This window comes from Papaver somniferum, chromosome 6, assembly GCF_003573695.1.
Source record: "Papaver somniferum cultivar HN1 chromosome 6, ASM357369v1, whole genome shotgun sequence".
NCBI classification, from domain to species: domain Eukaryota; kingdom Viridiplantae; phylum Streptophyta; class Magnoliopsida; order Ranunculales; family Papaveraceae; genus Papaver; species Papaver somniferum.
The window spans coordinates 92,639,111-92,654,585 of NC_039363.1; the positions used below are offsets into that span (position 1 = coordinate 92,639,111).

The following is a 15,475-nucleotide window of genomic DNA, read 5'->3' on the forward strand; positions in this document are numbered from 1 at the left end:
GATATGGGTTTTCAGATTCAACCCCTCGATATATTAGAAACATTTGTATCATATCCGCACTCAATTCAAACGGGCCATCAGTCTGGGGTAACAAAATACATGAGAAATGACTTGTTCTTGTCGGATACATGTACTCATGGAGAGATATGGGAGGAAAATTCATAGCTTCACCCATTGTTTCAAGTTGGACAGGTGAGTCAACAATAGGAAAGGGGATTTCAGATAGGCAGTGATGATGAGGCCTAGCTAGACAATCAATTTGGTCACAAGGCTCCTATCAAAGCCTAGGGGACACACCATTCAACATGTTTTAGAGGCCCATAATAGAAAATTTAGGTCGGAGATGATGCTTAGTAGACATAATGATTCAAAGATGCACAACCGTACAGGTTTAGCACAACATAGGGAAACAACAATCTCAGCTGACCAACAAAAATTCCACATAATCATGCTTATGGATATCAGGGTCCGATAATTATTAATGAGCACTTTAACGCATGGTATACCATTCATACATTCATCAAAAACAACAAGGGTTGAGAGACAATACCGCCGGTATAAAACCGGGTTTAGGCACAACACCCAGGTTGCTTCGCTCTTTTTCTTCTCCTCCTTGGGTTTGCACAGCAGAGATTTCAAGCACCTGCTGGGCTCAAAAGAGGAAATTCAGTTCCCAGAAATGGTATAGGTGAAGTAAAAATAAGAAAACACTAGCACTGAATGGAATTTACAGGGTGATTAAAGATTTTGAGTAGCAGTGAACTAGCAAAACCGCTACACACTTGCTGAAACTCCAAGCACAGGTGACATACAATCCTTAGCAAAATCTAAGTTATGCTGGCATATGCTCGACCAACAGAAGTAACTCAAGTGGGATGGAAAGTTACAGACCCAGAAATATGATGTAAACCAACTGACAGCTACTGACTGTAATTTAAATCTAACATATGATTTCACAACACAAATGATAAAAGTTTAAACTATTTGTGATTCAGTCAGCTCAAGTGCAGAAATTTTAGGAAGCAAATACAGGAGGCTGTGATGTGACAAATCAGGTTTACAGATTCAATGTTCAAGTACCTCAAGCATTGAGATTTTAACTGAGCAGCAGGCAGTAACCACGATGACAAAGATCAACTTAATGGAAATCTACATATGGTTTTACTGTATTCTGAAAGAATTACAAACAACAGAGACTCAACAAAATTACACTAGCTATTTCACAGAAGTTACAGAGTTACAACACTGAAAACTACAACATACAATGACAGACGGTTCAACGAGATCAAGATGCAAGATAGACAAAGATGTAGGTATGGACAGAATGCAAAAATGACAGAAAGAAAAAACTACAGGATGATTAAAGGTTACAGCTAGATACGAAGATAGTGTTAACTATGCAAGATATAAGATGATGCAGGTGATGGAAAGAACGAAGAGACTTAACTAAAAGATTAACTTAACAAAGAGAACTGAAAGAATGCAGTTATATGAAGAGCTACTAACTAGTATTTACAGGGATAATACGTTTACTAAGTTAAAGCTACAGATTTTATAATCTAAATCTAAGTTGTACTAAAACAGTTTACCACAGCTAAAGTTACAACATGCTAAAAAGTCACAGCTATAGATTCTATGACCTATATCCAAGATATGCTAACGTAAGAACAATGAACAAATGTTTCACAACTTTTAACACTACTCAGAAAAGGGTTTTTACAGGATATGAAACTTGCAAGGTTACATCATGTAAAGATAGAAATCTTGAGATGGAAAGAGGTATACTAAGTTATATTAATGATGCAGGATATATAACAGATGGTTTAACTACTAGGTTACACTATAACACAACATAAAAATACAACATAAGACAGAAAGACTACACTAACAACATGAAAAAAAATAAAAATCTAAACACATATATACAAGGTTATACTAAAAATCAGTAAAGTTAACCAAAGAAGCAACTACACCGCTACCGAGTCCTCGGCAGCGACGCCAAAAACTTGGTAGGATTAGAAGATGCCTACAATATTAAACTTCAAGCGCACAATGTCGATAAGAAACACAGGGCAAGCACAGGTCGATCCATATAGACAAGGTGGGTGTAGAGTTTATTCTAAAGTCTTACTTAAACTGATTCAAACAAGAGTGACAAAAGGGTTTTGGTTGTGCGTCGATACGACTAGAGGATGTTAATGAAACACAAGACTAGAGATCGATAATTATACTAAAGCAACAATATTAAAAGGAAATATAAAGATGAACTAGGGCTTTGAATCCACCACCTAAATGCATAGAAATTTCTGATTTGAAAATTTGCTCTCTCTTTAATCAAGGAACTATAGAGGTTCTAGCTTCAAGTACCCTTGAAGATGTGATAAATCACTACCAATATGTATGACTTAACCTTATCTAATATGCCAATCTCTAGAATTACCTATCTTTTTATGGCATAGATAATCACAGATTGAACTAAATCAATTTATATAAGCTTGAACATCCAATAGAGAATTAACCTAACTACCAAGGATGCATTACATACAAGGTGAGAGTAATCTATTGTAATTCAGAGATTAAGACATGTTTATCAATAAAATTCCATGAAGAACAAATAAAATCAAACCAAAAAATACTAATTAAGAAGGGGTTTCATCTCTGCCCTAGCAGAGATTTTTGGAACATAATACAAACTGAAATTAAAACCTAATCTACTATTGCATGTTGCACCGGCTACTCCGGGTTTGAGTTATCTCTACAATCCCATCTCTATTTATACATAAATTCCCCAAACGGGTTTTAATTCAACAACCCCCAAACCTACTCACCATCATTGTTTTTTTTACTGATAATCTTATCTTCTTCTTCATCTCCTCTTCTGCAACAGTGGATTGTCTTGTCTCCTTGAACGGTACAAGTTTCCTCAACCTATGAATTTCCCTAGCTAGGGTTACTGTTTGAGATAAAATAGTATGAAGGAGAGGGATGGTTTAATTGGTATTGATGGTGAAGGCATGTCGTGTACAAAGAGGGGTTGGTTTCAGATGAAGTACATGGAGAGGGTGAGATTGGTGGTGGTTGAGTACATAGATACAGGGAAGGGGAAGATGAGAATGAAGCTATGTTTCTGGTCGATAGGAGTGAAATTGGAGAGAAAAGATTAGGTGATTCGGTGTGGAGAAGTTGCACCGATCATTGGTGAACCAGGTGGAAATGTTGCTGGGTGTTAGGCAGGATCATGAGGCTTAATGATTGCATATGGAAGTGGGGTTAGGCCTTGGGTATTTTGATAGCTCTTTTTCCAAGCCCACCATTTGGTTCAGCTCTTGCATAATACTCTTCCTACACTCTTCATGCCAATTTATAAGGATCCTCTTGTTCCTTTGGTTGTCTCTGGTTACCTTATCTCTGCTCTTTTTCTCCTCTTCTAAGCATCCAAACTTTAGTTACTACCTGAAAACATAAAATTAATTAGTATTGAATAATTACGCTTGAAAACAATAAAAATACATAATTTAGGATAAAATGGAAAATTAAGCACAAAAGATGAGTTAAATGCCAATAAAAAGATATAGAATTATGCGCTATTTGGCACTCATCACCTTTCAAGGCCTACAACAATATGTTCTTAACCCTCACATTCCATTCTAATTTCCTGCATATCAATCCCAATGCAGAATTTGTCAAAGGATCTATTTATGAAGTATCAAAATTATTTTTTCTACGGGATCTTCAAGAATAATCCATTTAGGGATTTAGGTAGAAACATTATTATGTCTTGCAATCACTTGGACATAATTCCTTACCCATTCACTCATTTGTATAACAGTGGTTCTACAGAATTACGTCAGTAACCCATACACTTTCAAATAATTTGATATACCTTCCTTTCCAAACATACCATGAAATAAAACTAAAAATGCTGAATAAAATCAATTTCATTACCACACATAATGCACATTGTATCTTGATATTGAGACAACCTATCTAATTATATCCTTAGTGGGCAGACATCATAGAAACTGATGTATCATGCATAAGGTTTCAAGTGACATTTCCAAAAGGCCTTCCAAGCTATATTAAGTTTATTTTTGGTTGGTTGTCTAACAAGAATATCATGCAATATCATTTTATAAGTTGATAGATGGAAAAAAATCAATTAGCAGAAGGTTCAAATCTTAAGATATTAGCACCTGAAAAGGAATTTTTGAGATTTGTTATAGATCTAACAGTTGCAGAGTCAACACCCAGTATTTATAGTATCGAACCTCCAAGTAATAATATCCTTGTCAATGAGTTGGTCTATAATTTTCGGAATTTTCAGAATTTTCAGAAACGAACTGAGATGTGGGAGGTCTGTGCAAATTTGGTATCCAATTATCTTTTTTATATATGTGCAGACTCTCCAGTACCAATTTCCTAGACATAATATTTCTTGACAACTTCTAGGCCTCTGCAGTCTCCATTTCAAACCTACAACCTTGTTTATTCGCATTATCAATTATAGGGTTAGCTTTTTCAAAATATTGTTTTTACGAATACGAGAACATAAACCAATGGGATTTTCTATCATTCCCCAAGCCAGTTCAGTAAGAATGGATTTATTGAGAACATCAGTTCTTTTACTGTATAAACCTCATAATAATTTTGGTGAAGCTATCCATTCATCCCTTACAGTAGAAACCTTTCTCATTTTCCTGTTAACCCCACCATAATTTCATCTGAACGGAGGGCATTTTATTAGTGACTTTTTATAGCATGAGCTAAATGATGGCTTTCCATAGTACCTAGTACAATTTGGTTTAAAATGGTCTTACCTGGTGCAACAACAAATTTAAACTTCCAAATGGCTGGCTTACCTCTGAAATTGTCCAACATACAAGCAAAAACCTCATGTTTGTTTCTTTGAATAAGAAGAGGTATACCCAAGTATTTACCTTGAAGAGCCATTTTCCTATTTTTCCTAATATCACATGTAGCATATTTAACATTATTAGGCACTTTAATACTAAAAGTCATGGCATAATTTTCAAAATTCACAGCTTGGTCTACCAACTTGTTGAATCGATTTAATAGATAAGCTATGTTTCTATCATAACTAGCTGTAAAAAGGTAAAAACATGAGGCAAATTGTTTGTAGCTTCAAAACCATGCAAAAGATTATCATGCTCACCCTGAATGAGAGTCCTTGATAGAGATTTCATGTACATGATGAAAAGGTATGGAGATATATGGTCACTCTATCTCAAATTTCTTTGTAGGTAATACATTTTACTTGCATCACGATTTAGAAGTATAAAATATATTGTTCAATCGTATTACACCAAGCATTAAACGGACCTACCTTTTTCAGATTAGAAATATGGAAACCGACTTATTTAGGGGTGTACCAATTTGGTGGACCAGCCATTCCACCGTTGGATTTGAAGGGGAATGGGTTTTTAAAACCCAAATGGGATCTCAAAACAACATCCAACGATTGCAATTTGATGGTCCACAATTGGTACACCATTTTTGGTACACTTTTAGCTTTTTCCTATGAAAACACTATTATTGTTATTTTCTTAATAGAAGCACTTCTAGTTTTCTACTTAGATATTTCCTCTTTTTTCTAACCGTTATTGCCTTATGTCCGAATGTCAAATCCGAGTAAAAGAAAAAGTCAGACTGTTAAATCAGCTTCTAGGTAGGTTGTCTCAGTGGAGTGAACTTTGAAGAAAGTGAAAACATAGTATCTAGGGGTGAGCAACAGACGGATGGATGCGTACTAGGGATCACTCGCGTCCAATCCGTCAAAATTGCAGATTTGGAAGCCGTGTCCGACCTAATCACCCACGGATTTGATATCCGTGGATCAGCGGATGATACAGACCGGATACGGATTAACCACGGATTTAGTAAAAACAAAAGAAGAACAATGGAAACAAAGGATAAACATGTGGAGCTTGTTATGAGATCAAATGTGTTGATAGTCCAAATTGTTTAAAAAGATCTATTGGTGTCACATCAACAAGTTTTTGGCCACCAAACAATGCTCTTCCTAACAATGCTGGTAGTTAGTGTAACCCTCCTCAACAACATTTTGATCTTGCTGAACCTGTTTATCTCAAAATTAGGTTACTTCCATTCGCAGTTGATGGAGATTGTTATGGTTTCGAACACAACAAGGAAATCACTATCACTGATGCTATTATAAAACCTTACTTCCCTACGGTGCGGATGATTCTGCGGATTTCAAAGCACAACAGCAACCAAACTGCTAAAAGTGCGGATTTGAGAATCGCACCCTTGTCTGGTTCATAGTGCTTGCGGATTGGGTTTCACCTGCAATTTTGCGGATGGGTGAAATCCGCAGTTCCGGACTTTTTGCTCACCCCGTATCCAGTGTCCAGATCCATAATCCACAAAAACCCGGCCCACTACGCCGGATAAAAGAGCTAGTACCCCTCCCTAAATCCTAAATCATTTTGCAAGCCCTAGAAAAGTGCACATTTGAATCAGCTGCCGGAAATTGCATGAATCATGGATTCTCAATCTCCAGTAGATATATTAGGATCGAGAAACTGGCTTGATTTGCCTCCAGATGTAATATCTCATGTATTTTTAAAGCTTGGAGCTGTTGAAATCCTTTACAGAGCTCAATGGGTATGTTCTTCATGGAGAAAACTCTCTAAAAATCCTCAACTATGGCGGTCAATCGATATGCGGAAGCATAATGATTCATTCTTTGGGGAGGAACATGTAATGGAGAAAATGGCTAGAGAAGCTATAGATAGGAGTTCTGGCGAATTGGTTGAATTCTCTGTGGAGGAATTTGCAACTGATGGTCTTTTACTCTATATAGCTGATAAGTATGTCAACTCAGTTCATTCATTTCTTTCTGTTTGATTTCGTTTCATTGAAAATTTGTGGTTGATTGATTCATTTCATTGCTGCTTGGTTCTGTAATTGTCCTTATGATTTCAGTCATGCATAGCTTTCTTGTGGGCAGTTTCAGTAACTCTGAGTTCTGACCTTTGTGTAGTAGCATTTGGCATACTTGTAGATGTTGAGTTAAAGGAAATACTGTTATCTTTACTATGTGAACCGGATTGCACTGTGCCTCCTTAAACCTCCCAGGTCTGGTCTGTATGCGTATTAGAGTTGGCAAGTTTGAGATGCTACAATGTTTCAACTGTTCAAAGAGACTCGAATGTGTCTGCTGCTTCAATGCATCTATTATGTCTTCTCAAGAGTATTCTTAACTGCAATAGAAAGCTCCATATTACTGTAGTTTTAGGAAATCAAACTCTTCAGTAAGGAGCCACTGATTAAGGCAAGCCAGTCTAGTGAACAATAGACTGGCTTAACCATACAAAACTATTGCCTATTATCAGCATCTGAAGAATTAAGAATATGTTTTGTGTGCTTGTTTCCATGTTATGATGAGTACAACATTGTATTAACTCAGTATTCCAGTTTTTCTTCAGATGTAGTTCCCTCGGTTGTCTTCGACTTTTACTCTGTATAGCTAATAAGTACGTCAACTCAATTCATATCTTTCTTATTGATTATGATGCATTGAATCTGTGGTTCATTGATTCATTCCATTGTTGCTTGGTTTTCTGATTGTCCATATGATTTAAGTCATACCTATAATAGCTTTCCTGTGGACAATTTAAGTAACTTCTGACCTTTGTGCATTGGCATTTGGTTACTATGCATATATGTGAACTGGACTGCTCTGTGCCTCGTGAAACCTCCCATGCTCCTGGTTTTATCTGTATGCACTTTAGAGTTGGCAGATCTGAGGCATTACACTGTTTCGATTGTCCAAACAGACTCGAATAGGAATCCTGTTGCTTAAATGCATATATGGTGTCTTCTCATGAGTATTATTAACTGCAATAGAAAGCTCCATATTACTGTAAATTTAGGAGTTCAAACTCTTCACTAGGGAAAGCCAGTCTAATGAACAATAGATTGGCTTAACCATACAATTACCAAACTATTGCCTATTATTATCAGCATGTGAAGAATTCAGAATATGATCTGTTTCAACACATTGTATTAATGGCATATTCCAATTTTTTCTTCAGATGTAATTCCCTCAGATGTCTCCGACTTGTATCTTGCTATGAAATTTCTCCCAAAAGTTTTATCGAAATGGCCAAGAAACTTCCCTTGTTGGAGGAACTAGAATTGCGGCATTTGGCATTCTCAGCAAGAAATCTTGAAGTTGTTGGACTTTCTTGTCCCCAGTTAAAGTCATTTCGGTTAAACTACCGAGCTTACTGGCATCCAGGCTTACAACGCAATGACAAGGCATTAGCCATTGCAAAGACCATGCCTCAACTGCGCCACCTCCATCTTCTCGGAAATAAGATGAGTGACTTTGGTCTGAAAGCCATTCTTGATGGTTGCCCACACCTTGAATCTCTTGACCTACGCCAATGCTTCAATCTCTCTCTGGAGGGAGATCTGTTACAGAGATGTAAAGATATGATTCAAGTATTAAGACTTCCCAAGGACTCAACTGATAATTTGGAATTCTATGCTCAAATTGTGTCTGACGAACATGTTGAGCTTTGCAGGCGTAAGTTGCAGAACTACTCATTATGATTGTGGGTGGCTGTTGAAGATTATTAGTTTAATAATTCCGATGTACTTCACTTGCTGGCCGTTTTGTGGGCTTGTACTGTGGTTTGTTCATTTGTTAGGGTAAGACTATAAAAAGCAAGATTATAAGAACACCATATAAGGATGTTCGGAAGTGCTTATTTTTCCTGATAGAGTGATAGTCATGATTTGGATGTTTACTGACACTCTAATGTAGGATCTCTACCTGTCATTGGAAAGAAAGTGACATGCAGCTGTCCGTGATTGAGAAAGAAGGCCCAATGTTGAAAATTGAATATGGAAGTTAAGCTAATGGAAGTATATTTTCTTTGATTCAGCATGAACCTACAGCTTTACTTGGTGGTTTAGTTGGCTTTTTCTGTTCTTCGTCACTAGTGTCACAAAATGTCACATGGGTTTGTAGAAGTTACAAGCATAAATACATCTTTTGTAGTTTTTTTTTTAAGTAAGATAGATATAGTAAGCAAAAAAGAAACCTCTAATCATTTGGTTCAGTCTCGTTTAAGATCAACTCTAATCATTTGGTTCACTCTCGTTTAAGGTCAACTCAGAGTGAGTATGCCCAACAATGGTTGAATCTAATGGATTAGTTGCTTCTGGGAATACATGATCAACATTATTTAAAGTGATTGCATCGCACGCTTTAACAAAATCAAAGGTAATCCTAGGAATTATTAACTCTTCCCAGACATGGTTTACTGTCGATTTCTTCCTTTTGTTGCCAAGATATCTGCTGCTCCATTTGTTTTCTTGTCTAGGGCTTGGAACACAAAAAAGACTCTAGCTGAGTCGCCAGCTTCCTTACTTCATCTAGAATTACAATGCATTGCCACTAAACATAACTGCTTTTTCCTTGAATATACATAATTGTTGCCAGATTATCCCCTTCAATGACCAGATTTTTGATCTTCTTTGAAATGGCCCATTGAACAATTTGTAGCGGAGCTATTGCTTCTGCTTCTTCCGCAGAAGAAGCTCTGAAGTTCCCCAATTTTCCCAATCCTGCTGCTGTGAAACTTCCAGTTTGCATAATGAAACCAAAACCAGCATTAGAAATCGCTGAAGCCCAAGAAGCATCACATTTAATCTTATAAGTATCTTTAGGAGGTAATTTCCATTGAGTCTCTCTCTGAATATGAGTATTTTGGATAAAACGTTTGAAAGAATTGTATCATGATGCCAATAAGCATAATGCATTGATATCGACATAGCTAGTCGAGCTGAAGAACAATTTTTATTATAAAAAAATTTCTAGAACATCTTCCTTTCCAGATGAACCAACATTTGGTTAGAGTTGAATCCTGAACCCTGAACCAGAAATTACTCCCTGGAAGGCACAAGGTGCCAGACTCCACACTTCCTTTGCATCTGTTCTTAATACATATTTTATAGTATAATGAATCTTTATCATATTTCTATCAGTCGTTCCAAACAAAACGTTGTTTTAAACAACCTTAAAATCGTATAGACACAATGAAAAGGCCCACCCGGGTGGATTTGCAGGGCCCTGGTATTTGGGACCCAGTATATGTCTAAGCGGTTTTAGTCTAGTTTAAAAACTTGGTTCATTTAGAATTTTTATATTTCTATATACACTTTATTAATGGGAAATATTCAAAAGTGTCCTCAAATTAGCAAACGATTCGGTAAAATAGTACCGTTTTTCTCAAAATTACACAACTATCCTTTCCGATCACATTAACTTAACTGTTGAACTTTTCGTTCAAATGTCTAGGAATAAAGTCGATATTTCCTTCCATGTCATCATATGCATCAGTAAAATGACCATTTACCCTCAGAAACCCAAGAAAATAAACTAAATACCCTCAAATTAACACATGATTTTCTCCACCTCCTCCGCTTCCTCTATCATGTTTTTCTCTCGCTATTTATTCCTTAAGTAATAGGTTTTGTTGAAAAAACATGTTCTTTGAGAAAAGATTCGAAAAAAATTAATTTTTATGGAAGCAATTTTATCCGTAGATTAATTGTTATACTGAGTTTTCTTGTTCTTTTGGTTTACATGAACTTAATTTAGCTAGCGGATTGGGGTATGCGTAGATTTATTGGGGTATACTAAACTTTAAAGGTACTCATTTGAAGGGCTAAGGAGGTGTTAAAATGGGAAAACTAAACCTGATTCCATCCTATTCATTTTCATTCCATCTTCTCCTCTTCTCTCTTCTCCTCTACCTTACATACGTCAAAATTGGTCCCCACATTCACTAAAAACGATTGAAAACTCGTTGATTTGAAAATTTCATCGTCGATTAATCTCTTCAAAAATGCATAAGCCGAGTCGTATGCAAAACACATCTAGAAGAACTAGTTTGAAGACCCTGGATTTGGAAAAGTGATTCGATACAAACGGAATGCAAAAACAGTTGACGAAAAAGAAATCACGGAAAGTGCTGAAACTGAAGAAATGACGCGATTGAGAAAGTAAGTACCTACTTAAACTCACTCCAGTACTTCAATTTGTTTTTTGCATGTTAAATTAGGATAGAAAATTCGAATTTCTGAATTTGCAGTCATGTAGCCGGAAGGGTTTTTGTTCCAAGACTATACCGACGTTTCATTTTTGGGTGTAGTCGTTATCTTCCTAGGTTGAAGATCGTGGCGCCTTTTCATCATCTGGGAAATATATTTACAGGGTCGTCGTGTTATTCAACCTAGAACCTTGCCAACTAGTGATGTACATTGTTAGTCGTCAGGCTTCAAAATCTGAAAATGCCGACTAATGTTGTGAAAAAAACTTGTGTTTCCTTAGTTCCATTTTGTTATTAGCCGACATGTTATGATAAGAGTACCTAGCCGACTACAAATTAGTCGGCACTCTATGGATTATCGATCCTGCCGAATAAATGTTGACCAAAACCTAGTTTCTCTGTGAAACATTTTGTTATTCATCGTTATTGTTTTTTTTCCTAAGATGCCAACTTTTATTTAGTCGTCATACAGTTCACTTTCGTCCCTGACGACTAATATCTTTTGTATCTTAGTCGTTCCCTTGTTCAAGGGTTTACCCTGACGAATAATTGAATTGTATTTCCATTTTTCTTGCTTAGGATGCAAAAGGTCAAGCAAGGAAAGAAGAAACTTGTTACTCCTCCTTCAAAATCTCCTCGCGTAGGCAACAAACTCTTGACTGCAACACATCGAGGGGAATTCGTTGAGCCTGGAACGCTCAAGATCCGTGATCGAAATGATTCTCAGGGTCCACCTGAACCAAGTGATTCTAATGAAACTCCAGATGAAGACCAATATCAATTCCATCTGGTAGAAGAATTAATGATGATGATGATGTTCAAGGAACTCCGGCTGCTGGAGGAGATAACGATGATGATGATCAAGACATGCCACCTGCTGGAGGAGATAATAATGATGGTGATAACAATGATGATGAAAATAATGGTGATAACAATCATGATGAAAATAATGGTGATAAATATAATGATGAACAAGATGAAATTGTTGAAGAGGATAAAGAAGGTGAAGACGAATGTGGAGAAGAAGAAGTTAATTAATGGTCAAGAAACAGGGGTTCGGGTTGAAAAACAGCCTCAAGCTGCAACTGCATAAAAATAAGGTTATCAGTAAACCTATTGATTTCCACATGCCGCCCTCTCACTTGAAGAACCAACAAAAAGAAGGTGAGCCTCCACTAGGTTACTAGAATATGGGAGAAATGTTTTTTTTGGATACAAAGACTCATGGGCGTATGAAATCTATTCCGCTCTCGTAAGTAATCTCAATCTTACTTTATTTTTGTTTAAGACATTCTATCTTAAATTTGTTTCAAATGTTTATGTTTTTTGTTTTTAAATTGTGTGTTTTTGGTTTATGTTATTTAGGATCATAAGAATGCTATCCGTCTTTTGAGGCGCCAAGCTTTAAACACTATGATGAAGAAATGGCCACTTGACAAGGAATGTGACACCATGATAGAGATTGTCAAGAAATTCGGGTTGTGGTCTGAGGTGAATAGTTCGGTTATTGAGTATGAAAAAGTTACCATATCTGCATTTTGTGAGAGGTTTTATGAGGAGACTGATACAACACTCTTCCCATTCAGTAAGAGGTTTGCATACCGGTTTGAAAACCTTAAGACTGTCGTCGGTTCCGGAGTTCACAGAACTAAATCGGATTGCTTACCAGTTTGTAAACGCTGTCGATCTTAGGAACACATAATTTATTAAGTTTGCGTACCGGTTTGAAAACTACTCCCGGTTCCGTAACCACAGTTCAGGAATGGTTTGCGTACGAGTATGTATACCGATTTGGTTCATGACTTCAACATATTTTCACATGGTGTGCATAAAGAATATGTGTCTCACAAATCTGTAAGTCGATATATAGCTACTCCGCTATGTGTACGAGTACATGTAATACGAGTTCAAACATATAACAGTTTTCCAAATTTGTAAGACTGATACCACTGTCTTGTATCCGGATCTATAGTAGTTCTATATTTTTCTCTAAATCGATTCGAAACATTTCCGAATAACATCAATTACTCATATCACTGTTCCAGGCTATTTTCGAACGATGAAACTTGAATCATGATTTTGATTCCGAACAATAAATTGTCCTTAACCGAAATTCATCAAGTATGAATAAATGTGCATTAAGCTTAGTCATTATAGTTCGAGAAATTATCAAGATAAACTTGACTCGAAATTCTTGTCCATGCATACTAGTCTAATTAGTTATGCGACATCGTCTCAAATGATGGAAAAGTGAATATGACTTGAGTTATAGGTGGTTCACTCTTCACTTACGTTTTGTTGATGAAGTTTTCCAAAAGCTTTCGTTAATTTTCGCCTTCAAACGGTAGAACGCAATGATGACTGTCGTGATCCACTGTTTCTCAACTACATTTATATCCTAGTCCGAGACTTATCTAATTGTGGAATAAAAATCAAGATATACTTTTGCAACTAAATTTGGTAACAAGCTTGAGATAGCAACACTTATGAGTTTGACCGAGCAGTGTTCTAACAATGTGGCAAAGGGGTTTTATGTTTTACTTCAATATGACCTTATTTTGTCTCATTAGGTATACCCTAGTCCGTCCATTTTAATTTAGTACATAAAGTTTAATATAAAAAATCACGGCTTCTAGAATTTCCAAGGTTAGATGTTGATTATATGGGTCTTTTTGTCTGTGTAAGATGGTTCATGAGAAGTTGTTGCTAAAAAATAATGAAATGGTAGATTTGATATCAATGGTTAACAGAACTGGTTATCTGACTGTGGACATAGTACCTACTGGTGATGACTTAGATAGTTAGGTTTAACCTCTGGCGTGACTTCAAGTACTACTATGAGAGAAAGTCCTAGGCTAATGAGTATGTTACGTAAAAAAGTGAAAGATGATCTAAGATATTGATATGACCAGCTTAACAATCTATTTATTGATCTTTAGAGCGACTGCAATGGTACGACTAAACTCAAAGATCAAAGACCAAAAAAAAAGACTAAATATGAGTTTAATCTGTATTGTGACGTTATGGGGAGAAGACCAAATTTGGTCGCGCGTAAAACAATTTTACGCATGAAGACGGGCGGAAGTATTAGTTACGTTTCATTTCTGCGCGGAATTATAAATTACGTTTCAAACGGGCGTAAATATAAATCACGTCTGTTATCGAGCGTAAATATAAATTACGTTTCGTATGGGGCGGAATCTTAAATTCCGCCCGTTGATCAGACGGATTCCAAATGACCGCTCGAAGAAACGTAAAAATAGGTGTTGACTGGAAAGCAGGATTGCCACTCTCATGCATGTTGCTCAACCTCAAACATGTTTCCATTGTTGGAATTGAAGGACAAGATAACGAGCTTGAGTTTCTGGAATTTCTCTTGAAGAACGCTGTGATTTTGGAAGAATTGGATTTGCTATCTTATCTTAAAGATATCTCGCCTGATAGAAAGAGACAAATGAACAGATACTATGAGAAACTGAGGACTCTTCCCAGAGCTTCTTCAAGTTTGACAATTAAGTTTGAGAATCTGTGTCCAACCGTAGAAGATCGTGAAATCCTGAAAGTCCGTTTGAGAGGGGCGGAATTTTGGTGTCCGCCCCAGAGAGGCGGAATTTTGGTGTCCGTCTCATCAGGCGTAAATTTATGTTACGCCCGCAACAAACGTAAATTTAAATTCCGCCCCACCAACATACGTAAATTTGGTTTACGCCCGTTAACAAACGCAATTTAAGTTTACGCCTGACAACAAACGGATTTTAAATTTACGCCCGACTATATTAGGATTTGGGATTTGGTCGCGACTAAATATGGTCTGGGTTTTGATCGTGGGCTGGGTTTTGATCTTTACTCTGTCCCGCTGCGTTAGAAAATCAACCCAAATTTTTAGTCTTCCTCGCCCACTGTGGATGCTCTTACCATTCTCTAATAAATTATCTTTGGGATGTCTCTCATTTGCGCTGAAGTCCCCCATGATGCTTACTTTAATCATTTATCACCTCCATGAGAATATTTAGATATTGTTTTATATCTGCCAGGTGGAAGCCTTCTTCGAAATGATGTATTATTGATACAAGGTGATAAACTTGCTTAAAGTCCATGGGTTCTCCTTCACAATAAATACAATGAGGATTAGAGAGCGAGAAATTTTGATAAGATGAGGTGACCGGTGAGTTTACACAAAAAATTTGATATTTGTGAATTTGGGGTTTCTTAGCACACATTTTATTAAGATGCAAATCTAAATAACCAGCATGCATTGCTTACAACAAAAAGACAAAACAAAATGTTCGAAATTTTGTCGATATAGGTATTCCTTGACTTGTGGGGCTAATTTTTTGTTTCCTGATAATGATTATGGTACAACCATG

At 36.6% G+C, this 15,475-nt stretch overlaps 1 protein-coding gene across 1 annotated transcript; it reads left to right on the top strand.

Annotated features, from left to right (window-relative positions):
- Positions 1–6,482: 6,482 nt before the first annotated feature.
- LOC113285888 (putative F-box/LRR-repeat protein 23) lies at positions 6,483–9,068 on the top strand. The gene is made up of 2 exons (XM_026534628.1): positions 6,483–6,851; positions 8,079–9,068. The coding sequence occupies exons 1-2, from the start codon at positions 6,523–6,525 to the stop codon at positions 8,599–8,601; spliced, it is 852 nt and encodes a 283-aa protein (XP_026390413.1). The 5' UTR covers positions 6,483–6,522; the 3' UTR covers positions 8,602–9,068.
- Positions 9,069–15,475: the final 6,407 nt, after the last annotated feature.

What these genes read in the sequence shown, in the direction of transcription:
- LOC113285888 (XM_026534628.1), top strand. Translation starts at nt 6,523, where the DNA reads ATGGATTCTCAATCTCCAGTAGATATATTAGGATCGAGAAACTGGCTT. An exon ending in TTACTCTATATAGCTGATAA is followed by an intron (nt 6,852 to 8,078) that starts GTATGTCAACTC and finishes TTTTTTCTTCAG; the next exon opens with ATGTAATTCCCTCAGATGTC.